General features: G+C 37.2%; 1 protein-coding gene across 1 annotated transcript in view; it reads right to left on the bottom strand.

The window, feature by feature from the left end:
* Positions 1–14511, bottom strand: part of FBN2 (fibrillin 2) — a 261472-nt gene that overhangs the window by 97530 nt on the left and 149431 nt on the right. The window contains exons 18-22 of the mRNA XM_075835832.1: positions 13535–13660; positions 8351–8476; positions 6747–6866; positions 3457–3594; positions 1029–1079 (exon numbers count right to left, since the gene is read on the bottom strand). Coding sequence (XP_075691947.1) covers positions 1029–1079; positions 3457–3594; positions 6747–6866; positions 8351–8476; positions 13535–13660 — 561 coding nt within the window. The remainder of the gene's footprint in view (positions 1–1028; positions 1080–3456; positions 3595–6746; positions 6867–8350; positions 8477–13534; positions 13661–14511) is intronic.

Here is a 14511-nt window from a genome sequence, read left to right as displayed (position 1 = left end):
ATTAAAACATAATATTTAAATAGTACTTTTACTATTTTAATTGTATTAACAAAATTTTATATAGTCTTTCAAAGAGAATTTCTAAGGACAAGCCTACATAAAATATAGTAGACAGCCAAAGATGCTATCATATCATAGATGGTGTACTACAAAGCAGAAAACCCAAACCATATAAGTTCTCCAACTTGTAGAGCCACATTAAGTAATGTTAGGCTGTGTCCACACTTAGAGGTTTTGTTGAGGCGTTTTTACTAGAAACGTGGTTTTGCGAACAACACAAGCAGAGCCATAATAAAAAAAACATGAAAAAATTACTTAATGTAATTCAACAAGCTAGGGACTTCTTCTTTCAGTCTGAATATGACATGTGGCATTGATATTGTGCTGGTCCAGTAGAAGTGTTGATCATGTTATTATGATGTCATGGCCCCTATCTAGCAGCCAAGTGCCAGTTATGTGTTGTTTGCCTGGTGTCAACTGCCAAAAATGAGACTCTGATTCTGGTGCCAAGTGTCAGTAATGCTATGATGTCCTTGATCTCATTAATACACAATAGTATTTTCTGCTGCCAACAGAAGTAGCCAGATGCAGGGAGCCAAAATAATCTGTAGTGCACACAAGCCAATGTCTGGGGCGGAGCACTGTTAAACAGGTAATATTTTTCTACTAGGACCTAACCAGCCAAAACATGGTAAAGCTTGAGGCTTATACATCGTCAAATTCTGTGCAATAATTAATTCTGTATCTTAATTTTCGCGTTTATTTGACTCCTGGACCTATAATAATAATTTAAAAAAACACAAAGTCAACTATGTTACTGAACCAGAAGTAGCTGCAGCCATAGAAAGGTATGTGCAGAATATGATCGCTTCTGTTAAAATTGCCTTTCCAGCTGCACCTCACCAACAACTGATGGCTGCCCCACAGTTTGAGAAGCACTAATATAAAGCATTAAATAAAGCACTTTACTATGTGTATTAACACAAAAATAACATTACATTCAAGTAAAACAATAGAAATGCAGTCACCTTCACATGAAACTCCCATCACTCTTGCATATCCACGGGGACAGGCTGTATCTATAATCAAACAAATTAGATTTGACAATTTTCAATGTTTGATAAAACAGTTTAACGTTTAAAAAGCTCCTTGTGATATACTCTTAGACCTTATCAAACAATAAATCAGTAATACCATACAAATATGACTATTTTCACTCATAAACGAGAAAGTGCTGATATCTATTGAGATAAAAATGAACAAGCAAGTAAAGTAAATTTGCGGTCTAATTTTTTTTATCATGTTGAATATTTTTGTTATGCAGTCCTTATTTATAATTTATATGGGAAATAAAAAAATGGGTTTTTAGAGCACTATTAGCTGTACTCATACTATTGAAAATGTATAATATATTCTGCTGAAACACCCTAAGCAAAGTAACTAATGACCATTTAACTGCCAAAACGCCACATTACCCTGTGCGCTTCCTTCTAGACCTGTCCTCTGCCTCTCGACTCAGTTGACTACTCCTTCCTGTTACAAATTCTTTCATCCCTTGGCATCAGAGACTTGGCCCTCTCCTGAAAATCCTCATACCTCACCAACCGAAAACATCACCGCCTTGTCACGCCCTTCTCTGTTTGTGTCCCTCAAGGATCTGGTCTGAGACCCCTGCTCTTCTCCATCAACACCTTTGGCCTGTGACAACTCATAAAATCCCATAGCTTTCAGTACCACTTCTATGTTAACGACACACAACTTTATCTTTCTGGCCCCGATTTTATCTCTCTTCTTTCCAGAGTTTCACAGTGTCTAACAGCAATATCCTCCTTTTCCTCCCGCTACATTAAACTCAACATGGAAAAAACTGTTCATCATCTCTCCCCATCTCACTCAATCCCCTAACCTGAACTATCAATCATAGTTAATTGCCCCACACTTTCTCCAGCCTCACAACTTCGCTGCTTCGGGATAACCTTCGATTCCACCCTGTCTTTCAAACCACACATTCAAGTCTTTAACACCTCTTGCCACCTTGACCTCAAAAACATTTCTACAATCCACTCTTTCCTCAACCTCGAGGCAGCAAAAATACTAGTAAATGCTCTCTTAATCTCCCACCTAGACTATTGCAGCCTCCTTTCCTGTGGCCTCCCAACTGAGACTGTTGCACCCCTCCAAACCACCCTCATCTTTGCTGGCAGGTTAATGTACCTCTTCCCTCGTTTCACCTCTGCCTCTCCCCTATGCCCATCCCTTCACTGGCTACCCATTGCCCAGCAAATTCAGTTCAAAATATTAACATGTAATGCAATCCACAACCTATCCCCTCCATACATCTCTGCCCTTATCTCCTGATACCTTCCCACACATAATCTCCGGTCCTCACAAGACATTCTGCTCTGTTCTCCTCTTATCTGCTCCTCCCATCATGGTCTCCAAGATTTCTTCCATGCATCCCCCATACTCAGGAACTTTCTACTCAACACATCAGACTCTCGAATCATCCAAACCTTCAAAAGCAACCTGAAAACCCATCCATCTTTTCAAAAGCGCTTACAAACTGCAATAACCCTGCGGCCACTACTCTAGCAGATGAAGTGCTTCTACCCTAACCTACTGTCTCCTTCCCCCCTCCCCTCGTAGATTGTAAACCCTCGCAGACAGGGTCCGCTCTCCTTGTATACTGTTCTGTCATTCATTAAGCTCATGTTTCTAGTACTTGTTTTTATTGTATAATGTCATGTAAAGCTTTTTCTCATATGCATAGCCCCATAGAATTAATGGCACTTTAAAATAAATCATTATGAAAATAAGAATAATATTATAAACTGAACTTGCTTTAGAAACACAAACTAATGGACATGAATTGGTTAAGGTACAGAACAATCTAAAGTACATAACCTTGTGCATACATGGCATTGGGTTAAGTTAGTGTGTAACAAGTTTTGCTATGATATTAATAGCAACCTACTTTATTAAGGACATACCTACCCGAAAAACAGAGAGGCACCTATTTGCAGAAATGGCTAAAACACAAAATGGCAAATAACAGATGAATGTGCACACTGACCCTTAGAACTTTTGGGGGAAATAACGTTTTCTAATTGGAGTCTCTGGTTTTTTTTTTAGAAACAGCGCCACTCGTGTCCATGGGCTGTTGCTGGTATTGCTGTTCAGTCCCATTTACCTGAAAGGGTCTAAGCTCCAATACCAGACATAGCCCATGGATAAGACTGGCATTATTTCTGGAAAAAAACACTTTGACACTTTTTTCTAGTCTTTTGTAACCCCTTTAATGATAGTAACTTTTAATTTTAATTTAATTTTTCCTCTCAACACTATTTTCAAATTTTTCGTCACTGGGTCAGTTATAATCTTATTCAAGCATGTAATCCACATTTCAAGTATATAGAGCTGTGAAGTAGAAAATTACATAAAATCCTCAAAACTTACCTATTTCACATTTTTCACAAGGACTTCCCCATGCGGCTCCCAGAGTAGCACAGCATTCTGACTTAAGAGTTGCTCCATTTATGTTGACCTCACAACGATTATCTTGAACATTAAGCCAGCATGTTCCTTTCAGGCTGTCTGCAATACATATGATTTCTTTTTTCTAAGGGTATATTTATAAGGTGCAGTTGAGGTGCGATCAGAAAATGCATTTTAGCCACATACAAAAATGCACCAGGAAACCACATCTTATTTAGTGAGAAGTACATGAGCTTTTTCAGTGCGGTAGTTTTTATTACAATAATTTAGTGCAGTTGTTTTGCGGTTGTCAATTTGTTTTGAATGCAGTTATATGAACTTTCAAGGCTTTTCTGACATACTTCCTTTTGATATGCAGGGTGCTAGTTGTCTCGCCCAAGGTTTTTCAAAGCAGTACCACATCAGAAATTCCAACATGCGGTTTAGCCAGTGGTGTGCCATAGCAGTTGTCAACGCAAGTTGACCACATCGCATCTTCTACCTCAATAGGCAGTTTTGTACCGCTATGTTCGAATACAAAATAATAAACAACCATTCATTTACCCGAGAAATCAATCGCTGATGGTTTTACAGTTTTAAAACCGCAAAAAAAAAAAACACACCTCAACCACACCGTGTGAATTAGGTAAACAGATGAACAGTTTAATTAATGCAAGAAAAGTTTCATCCATGTTTTTTGAGGAAAATTCTAAAGACGTCAAATCAGAACCAGCCATTAGTCACATTGACATCTGGTAAAATAGGATTCAAAATCATCATCATCATCATCTTCATCATCATCATCATTGTCATCTTCTTATCCACGGAGACTATTATGCTAAGGCTAATGATGAAGGTAAATACATAGCTTTTCCATATAGGGGGTTTCTGGCCGTGCAGAGAAAGTACAGTCAAGTGATTTGTCCATTGGTTAAGGTAAAGTATGGAAGTTCTTCTACTTGTCTAGACTGTCCATTAACTTGACTTTTAACATCTAAATTTAAATGTTTTTTTCCTTAATTATGCTATGAGAAAAACATCTGTGCATGCTGGCAAGAACTGGTTTCTAGCAGAGAAAATCAACATTGCTGATGTGATCGTTGGCAACAAAGATTTGGTTTCACAACATACAGTATAAAGGTTTCAATGAGAAAACAAACAGAAATAAGTAAATGCTTTGAAACGAGAAAACATAGGCAGGATCCTTTTCAAAGGACATGGAGCACAAATACAAATTAACCACGATGTTCGGTATTTGCTAACCATAACTTCAAATCAGAGCTAAATGTCACGTATTTTGGTATAATACAAGTTAATAGATTTTTTTTCCCATTGACATATCTGTAAAAAATGTGGAAGTGATGTATTCTGATGCCATAATTTGCCTATTATCTCTTTCCTACCAGAAGTGACCTCCTGTCGGACAACTAATTAACAGGAAAATATGTATTGTGGTTGGGTAGTCAGTAGCTGGGGATCATATTGTGCCTGATACTATGGAGGCATTGTGGCTGGCACTTGAGGGGACATTGTGGTTGTCATTGGGGAGAATTAGGGCTCTTACCCCAGGGCATTGTGGCGGAAACTGGGGTGCATTTTGGCTAGCATTTGGTGACACACTGCAAAGGAGGCAACAATTTGTCTGACACCGTATGGGAGAGGGGGACACAGTGTGGTTGGCACCATATCAGAGTAAACTCTGATTGGCACTGTATGGTAGTACATTCTTGATATGTATGGAGAAAACTTTGGTTGGCACTCTAATGTACACCCAGCTGGCTTCTACTCCTAATGCTTTACAGTACAGGGTACATTATCCCATATATAAAGTTTTATTATTAGCTTTTTATTATTTTTATTATTATTAATGGTAAAAATAATAATAATAATATTATATAATTAGATTTCTCTTTATGTTTATGCATTTGTATATATGTTCAGATAGCACCAGATATGGAGGGGGGGGGGTATAGGGTTTTGCACGGATAGGGGCCCAACCCGAAGATGAGTAAGAAAAGAGTATCCGGCACACCAATTTCAGATAAAGGTAATTTTTATTTTGTTTTTAAAGTGCAACGTTTCGGTCTAGACGACCTTCTTCAGGCACTGAGCCGTGCTGGTTAGACTGCATGGACAAGCGCTTGTCAAAGTAATAGCGGCTGGCCGCTGTATCATGGCATTCATGATACAGCGGCCAGCCGCTAATACTGCCACTGGCATTAAAAACAAAATAAAAATTACCTTTATCTCAAATTGGTGTGCCGGATACTCTTTTCTTACTTTATGTCTATGCAGCAAGAAACGTGGTCTACCCTTTTTTTTTTTAACAGCTAGTGACTTAAACTTCAGCTCTTCTGCTCACACTATTCATTTGTTACCCCCTTGAATTCCTGTTTATTGACTATTTTATTGGGACTTAGTAAGTATGGGCCATATTTTGTGACAGATTTTGCAACAGATAGGTGATTGACCTATATAAATTGTCATATATTAATGACTTCTTTCTACAATAATATCAAACAACATGTTTCAACATACTGTTAAATTATGTTATATCATACATTGAATGGACGTCTGATATAAGTCATTCTGAGTTTAGGTATAGACATGAAGTAGAAAGTATGAAATGACTTAGTTAACTGTATCAACTACTACAATTTTTTTCTAATAGTTTTCATATTTATGTTGTATACCATACCAAGAGCAGCTATGAAATAAAAAAGCCCAAACTTTCCATTAAATGTTTTTTTTCACGAGGGACATTTATGATATATCCACAGGATATGTCATAAATATCAGATAGATGCGGGTCCCACCTCTGGGACCTGCACCTATCTCTAGAATGGGGCCCTTAAACCCCGTTCTACCTCTGTGTGTGTCGGATGATTTTCGACCATGAAGGTCAAAACAGGGTAGCTTGCTGAGCTACGCTGTTTTCGTAAGCCCCATAGAACTGAATGGTAGTTATGGAAACAGCGTAGCTCGCAAGCTACGCAGCTTCCGTAATTGATATTAACTACTATGGGAGTTACGGAAACAGCATAGCTCAGCGAGCTACGCTATTTTCGTAAGTCCTGACCATAAAGTCAGGAAGTGGCCGGGAGTCAGCTTGATGAGACAAAACTAAAACAGGGTTTAGGGGGCCCCATTCTAGAGATAGATGCAGATCCCAGAGGTGAGACCCGCATCTATCTGACATTTATGACATATCCTGTGGATATGTCATAAATTTCCCTCGTAGGAAAACCCCTTTAAAATATAGGAATACCTACCTATACATATGAGACCAGTGGAATCCAGCTTACTTCCAGGAGAACACTCACAATGAAATGAGCCAAGAATATTTCTACATGCCCCATTAGCACATGGACTGCTTTCACATTCATTTATGTCTGGAAAACATACCAAATATTTTTGGTTAGACCGGGATTATGTAAGAAACTAAAGCCTTAAATGAATAAATAGAAATGTCAATACATGTCTGCTCGGTTTTATGTGTCATAAAATTCTTACAACAATTGAGTTTCGAGTAGAGCTTTATGATAATAACATGTTAAGATCTAACACTAAAATGACTTACTCTGACATATAATAAAGTTTTTTGGCAGTGATGTCTATTTTTCCATGATGTGAACTAATTGTCTTGGAAAACTTTTACTGTTCAGATCTTACATTCCATAGAGCAGAAAGTTGTGCATTCAAAGAGACGGCTAGTGGAATTTGCCACTGGCTCTGCAATTGCATTGCCTTAAAAGAACATTACCAGCAAAACAAAATAATACACTGTGATGCCTAGTGCAGGGCGTAAGTGGACAGTGCATGAAGGAGGATCCTTTTTTTAAATGTTTTTTTTAAATTATTTTTTTATTCACCGCTCCCGCAGGACCCGCACTAGGTGTTGATCGGCGTATTTGTTATACCTGGAGTATTCCTTTTAATATAAAGCTAGATAGATAAGTAAAGCCAAACTGTTGCCTGGTATGCCTACTGCATAGTGTTTAGTCAAACACACTTATACAGGTCAGAGGCAACCAATGATGCTCTACTTCTAAGTATCAGTGTAATATGAGGATAATGAATTCTGTATCTGTTTTTCCCTTATATTCCTCACTGATTTAGGCACCATGCACACGACCATAAAAAATCTCCGTAATTGCGGACCGTAATACAGTCCGCAATTACAGACCCGCCCGGTTCTATTGGCCGCGGACACCTTTCTGTAGCGCTACGGATAGGTGTTCGTGCCGTAGAACCGTGCTGGGAATTATGGAGCACGTCTTACTTTTCATTTTTTACAGGCCGTGCTCCCATACTTTGTATCGGAGCACAGCCCGAAAATGTGGCCCGCGGCCCGTGATTACAGGCACAAGTGTGTGCATGAGGCCTTATCCTTTATTTTTTTATTCAAATGTTGCGCTGAATTAGAAAAAAAAGAGTCTGCTACAGCGCCAGTCGTGTCGATTGGCTGTGTCTGGAATTGAATCTCATCCCCAATCAAGTAAATGGGACTAAGCTGCAATGCCAGACATAGCCCATGGACAACAGGGTGCTGTTTCTGGAAAAAAGTTAACTCTCTGTCTTGTGACAAATACAATGCTTAAATATACAATTTAAACAATGACACTAGCAAACAACAAATACATGTACATATTTTACATGTACATTATTGCTAATTTGGATAACAAAATTGGTAAAATCAGATCTTTCCATAAAATATAAAGGTTTAATATCTGCAGAGATGCATGACATAAATAGGAGAGGGTTTAAAAGCCTAAAATGTATAGCTAATGAAAAAGTTTCTATACCTTTTGACTAAAAGCATAGAAATCTACAGTCATTACTAATTCACAAATAAGTATCATAAACAAATAATTACCTTCACAAGTATCAGTATCAGGTCTGAATAAGTACCCCTTAGGACATGAGCAGGTGTAACTTCCCGGAGTGTTTCTGCAGAGACCGTTGTCGCACAGGAGTCTATTCACCAAGCATTCATCTATGTCTGGAAAATATAACATTACACCAAATATATGTTATTTTCTTTGAAAAATATGAACCATTTTATTCAGTGAAAATGTACAAAATAGGAAGTGCTAGGATAACCCTTGTGTCCAGGTGACAGCATATTGCTAAGATTGGTGTTCTTAGTTAACTGGTGGGGGTCTAAGTGATAGGACTCCCATCAATTGCAAGAATTAGTGAATTTAAACCTGCACAGCGCCACTTCAAGCACTGTGCAGGTATTGCAACTCAGACCCATTCACTCTATACAATTTGGAATTTTTAACAGTCTTAAAAAGGACTTAAAAACCCCCACAACATTAAACAGATGTAAAGAAATGTCTTATGACAACTTACGTTTGCTTACACTACCACAAAGAATGTTTGGAATTAACAGAAAAAACACAATTAATAATCTCTCTTTTTATTCACTACAAAAATCTCTGTTAGGACAAAAGGCCATACAATTATTTGCAGCCAACATAAACTAAGGTGTCAGGCTGAATTTGTCTGTTCTTAAGCATGTATTATTTTATTGTATACCCTGTGTGTAATTTTAATGGCTTAATTCTGCTTTAAAAATCTTCACATTACAATAGAACACCATCTTAAAAAGACATAGTTCACATTCACATAATGTAAAGGTCAATCACCTAATACTACAACAATGAATAACAGATAATTCTAAATTGAATAAAAAATATAATGTTTCTAAAACCAGATCTCCTTCGCAATAGTTCACATACTCTTCGTTCTCTATCTGCAAGTTTTGGTTGGCTCATTGATGTGGCTCCTGACATGCATATTGATATAATTAGATTTCAAATAGGTCATAAAATTTGTCCAAAAGAACATGTGGCCAGCATGATAGATAACAAAATATGAGTGCCAGAAGAAAGGTGGCAGACATGAATATAGTTTGATCGTCTACAAAAGTAAAATGTTCAGGCTTAGACGACGGCTTGAACATATGAGTAATGTTTTCTCTTTTCATATCCTGCAATTGGAGGACAGGGCCTGTGCTAACTGAAAGAGATCCCACTCAAATTTGTCAATTAGTGCTTGTAATTCTGATTTAGATATTTACAGTTGGGTTCAGAAGTATTTGGACATTGACACAATTTTTATAATTTCAACTCTGTACACCGCCAAAATGGACTGAAAACAAAACACTGTGATTGAAGTGTAGACTTTCAGCTTTAATTCTAAGGGCTTAACAAATATATTGATTTAACCGTGTAGGAATCACAGCCATTTTTACATAGTCCCTCCATTTTCACAGGCTCAAAAATAATTGGACAAATTAACATAATTATAAATATAAGGATTATTTTTAACACTTGGATGCAACTCCTTTGCAGTCAATGATTGTCTGGTCTTCAAACCATGGACATCACCAAATTTCCTCCCTTTTGCTTTGTCTAAAATCCATTGTGGTGGTGTACAGAGATTAAATTATAAAAATTGTGTCACTGACAAAATATTTCTGGACAACTCTGTTTATTCTGTTTATTTGGTTAATGGCATCTCTAAAACTCTTGGTAGCAGAGATGAGCACATTTTTAAAACCTCTATTCTCTATTAAATCTCTAAAATGCAAATCACTCGGATTCTTTATGGATCTTATACCTGGTTCATCAATACTAACATCTCTACTTAGCAGATTTTGCTAATTATTTTTTAAACTTAGTTTGAACAAAAAATCTGCCCATCAGCAGTGGCAACTATTCCATAGGTATACCCAATTCCCAATTATAACATGATCACTAGATATTTTCATTTTTTTTAGATGATTTTTATATGACTCTTCAGGAATGACAGAAGGTTGTAGCCTTTGTATAATGCATATACGGTAACGTTACACCAGAAGCCTTAGCTTGTACAGAAGGGATAAAAACAGATCTGGATAGTAAAACGTGTAGGGATTTCAATTCTTTTATATAAATTTTGATACTTACATAGTTTCACAAAAAAATCGAATATATTGCAAGATATTGTTAGAAATTCTTTTACGTTAATTGGCCCAACATTATAATAATTCCAAGGGCAAATCTTAATTTCGTCTTTCATTCCTTACTCCTAGGAGATGGTTGATAGGGCTATTCCACTTCCAGGAAGTATTTTTTCTGGGTTATGAAGTATAAGTATCTGTTCAGGTTTGTACATCTTTTATGAGCTCAGGCAGAGTCTATTTTACTGAATCTAACTGTCTCAATTCATAGGTTTCTGTAATATTTTGTAATGACTGATCTGTCCATAAAATAGAGAACACAAGATGGTATTGTTTTAGGTTGTAATGTTAATTAAGGTTCAGTAGGGTAGGAATAAGGTTTTTTTTTTATTTACTATTTTAACACTAAAAGAAAGATAAATGAACAACATCCTGGCCCCTGCTAAGGTTAACAAATTTTGTTTATGTAAAAAGTAAAAAGAAAAGTTTGCTAATTTCATGAGAAAGTGTAACTAATAATTATTCTACACAACAATTTCCTGTGGAGTCCGAGCCAAACTGCCCACTTTGGATGAGGTCCAGGGTAAACAGATGTTCCATACACTAGTTCTTTGATTAGAGAATAAAGCCAAACCATCCTCATGTGAAACCACATGCACTTATAGACACATTCATTTTATTTGTAAGTGGTTTATTCATTTCCATGAATTAACTTTCCTCACCAAATTTCCGTCTTTCACTTATTTACTGATTTACTTGTTTACATTTGGCTTCCGTTCAATGGAGCCATGACACCTTTGATGGCTCAGTTTTCAAATGGATCTAAATGAATTCTGAGAGATCCTATTGATTTATCATGGGTCTGTGAGGTTTCCATTTTTACTTTACGTCAAGAATAGCCCTAGAAACCAGATGGAAAAGAGCCCAGCGGCGGAGGGAACAGACCTTTAGTGAACGGCTTTCGTGTCACTCTAAAATTATTCACACACAGACATCTACTTGCGCACTAATAAATTGTACTTCAATTTTAAAGAGGCTCTGTCAGCAGATTTTGCAACCCCTATCTGCTATTGCAGCAGATAGGCGCTGCAATGTAGATTACAGTAACGTTTTTATTTTTAAAAAACGAGCATTTTTGGCCAAGTTATGACCATTTTTGTAGTAATGCAAATGAGGCTTGCAAAAGTCCAAGTGGGTGTGTTTAAAAGTAAAAGTCCTAGTGGGCGTGTATTATGTGCGTACATCGGGACGTTTTTAATACTTTTACTAGCTGGGCGCTCTGACGAGAAGTATCATCCACTTCTCTTCAGAACGCCCAGCTTCTGCCAGATCACGCTGTGACGTCACTCACAGGTCCTGCATCGTGTCAGACGAGCGAGGACACATCGGCACCAGAGGCTACAGATGATTCTGCAGCAGCATCGGCGTTAGCAGGTAAGTCGATGTAGCTACTTACCTGCAAACGCTGATGCTGCTGCAGAATCAACTGTAGCCTCTGGTGCCGATGTGTCCGACACGATGCAGGACCTGTGAGTGACGTCACAGATCTGCACTGCCAGAAGCTGGGCGTTCTGAAGAGAAGTGGATGATACTTCTCATCAGAACGCCCAGCTAGTAAAAGTATTAAAAACGCCCCGATCTACGCACATAATACACGCCCACTTGGACTTTTACTTTTAAACACACCCACTTGGACTTTTGCAAGCCTCATTTGCATAACTACAAAAATGGTCATAACTTGGCCAAAAATGCTCGTTTTTTAAAAATAAAAACGTTACTGTAATCTACATTGCAGCGCCTATCTGCTGCAATAGCAGATAGGGGTTGCAAAATCTGGTGACAGAGCCTCTTTAAGTACATGACAGAGGTTATTTGGTCATAATTTGTGTATTTCAAACCTTTATGATTCTTGCCAACCGTGCTGTAAGTAGATGGGAGATTATGGGGAATACATGCCTACAAAGAGTTAAGGGTGTTATTTTGAGTGATGTCATGATGTCATGCGTCCATATCAGCACTCACATCAGGGGTCTATAGTCAACTGTTAGGGTTGTGCCTGAAAACGTCAATGTTGTATAGGAATTGCTGCTGCATGTATGGGCACATGACATAATGATGTTAAGTGACGTCAAGTGCCGAGACCACGTGTATAGGAACTTGCATGGTAATTCTTCTGTGTAATGAAATGACTATATGTGATGTCATTACATCACATGTCCATGCAATTGTTTTAGTCAGGAGGCTGTAGGAAATACACCCACCCTCCAAAAAAAATAAAAATATATATATTTATCTGCTTGTTATTATAGTTTCAGGTTGTAAAGAGGTTTGTAAAAATGTAAAGTTTAAAAAGGTAGAATAGACGTTCTAAAAAATAAAAAAAAAATAGATTAGACTTGCCAGAAAATACGCAATTTTTCCACATTATTACATTTTTAAGAGACCTTGAAAGCTGAACAAAAGAAATACATTAATTGAAAGATTTTTTTTTTATTACTATAACTACTTCCTCTTATGCGTTCTGGCCTTGTTCAGCATTGTCGTGTCAACTATAGCAGTGCTCACATTCTAACTTGCTTCACTAGCGGCAGTTATTTTTGTATATACGTGAACATTAATGTGGATAGTGATTTAGATCCATAGACAGTCCTTTAGGAACAAATGTTCAAACTTTAAATATCAAGCACTGATAATGATAAGTAGTAAGCTCTTAAAAAAATTGTACTTGTATGTTTAATAAAATAATGTTTTTCTGATAATTTTAGTGTATATGATTGAGCAACCCTCCTCTTGTAATATAATTATTTCCCTGAATTGATCTCCCCAGAGTTTTTTCAGAAAGTACCAACTCAAAAAAAAAAATGTAAAAAGCCAAACAACCCCTTCTCATAAAATTGTCGTTGCTCAAATTGCTTTGTATTACACACATATATGCAAGTATATTTTAGTAGTCCTTTTCATTCATAATATACTCATTCATCATAGAATGAGTGATTCATTGCTATTACTAGGGTTATGAGTCATTGGCGTTAATAGTTTTTGAACATATACAGGAAGACAGCTATAACTGGCAAACAGATAAAAAAAAAAATGCTTGTATAAACTTACCAATGCAATTTCTTCCAGAAGAATCTGATTCATAGCCGCTATTACAATTACAACGGAAGCCTCCTCGCAGGTTTTCACAAATCCCATTGGAACAGATGTCAGGATCAAGAGCACATTCATTGATGTCTACAGGTTACATAGCACTTGTGAAAAATAATTCTCAAGATATGCTGATAAATATACAGTCTCCAGAAAATAATAGTGAGATGAACATGACATCAGTGCCACTGATATCAATAAATACAAGAGTTAAAAATACAGACATTTTTAAAACAATAGGATACGTGCATAAAAAGTTTAAATATACCAATAGTTTTCTATCAGAAAAAGTGGCACAAAATGGACATGCATCAGATGCATAAATTGTTCAGGACATATATGAATATGGTGCAACTACTAAGCATGCTCACTAAAAACATTAAAGTCACACAAACATGGCAAAATAAACAAAAATCTGCAAAATTTCTCTGAATAACCCTTCTACAATGTATATCTGGTCTGAAATAGCAAAGGTTGCCCACATTTTCTTTTGGCATAGAAATTGTTGCATACGTTTTTAAAATTTGGAGCTCTATAGGACAAAATGATCCACTCCCACAATGTATATTATAATGACCAGATGTACTCGTGATAGCATTTTCAAAACACTATTACTGACCATGAGTTTTGATGACATATCTGACCAGCTTAAAGGGTTTGTCTCACGAAGATAACCTCTCTTTATAAATAAGCCGGCGGTGTGATTAGCTGGTCACTACGGGTATGGTTTCTCTCACCCCTGGTGAGAAGCCATATCCCTACACACATTTCTCCTGCAGCTGCCACTGCAGGGAAAATGTAGCTTTACATGGCAGCCATTCAAGAGAATGGCCGTTTATGTGATGCAGGAGGTTCTGAGTGGGGGGGGGATCCTCCTTTATAACATACATGGGTCTGCATAAGAAAACCCTTTTATGGACTGCTATAGCCAATAAAAC

The sequence above is a fragment of the Rhinoderma darwinii genome, chromosome 1 (genome assembly GCF_050947455.1).
Source record: "Rhinoderma darwinii isolate aRhiDar2 chromosome 1, aRhiDar2.hap1, whole genome shotgun sequence".
Classification (NCBI taxonomy): domain Eukaryota; kingdom Metazoa; phylum Chordata; class Amphibia; order Anura; family Rhinodermatidae; genus Rhinoderma; species Rhinoderma darwinii.
This window is presented reverse-complemented; position numbering and strand designations above follow the sequence as displayed.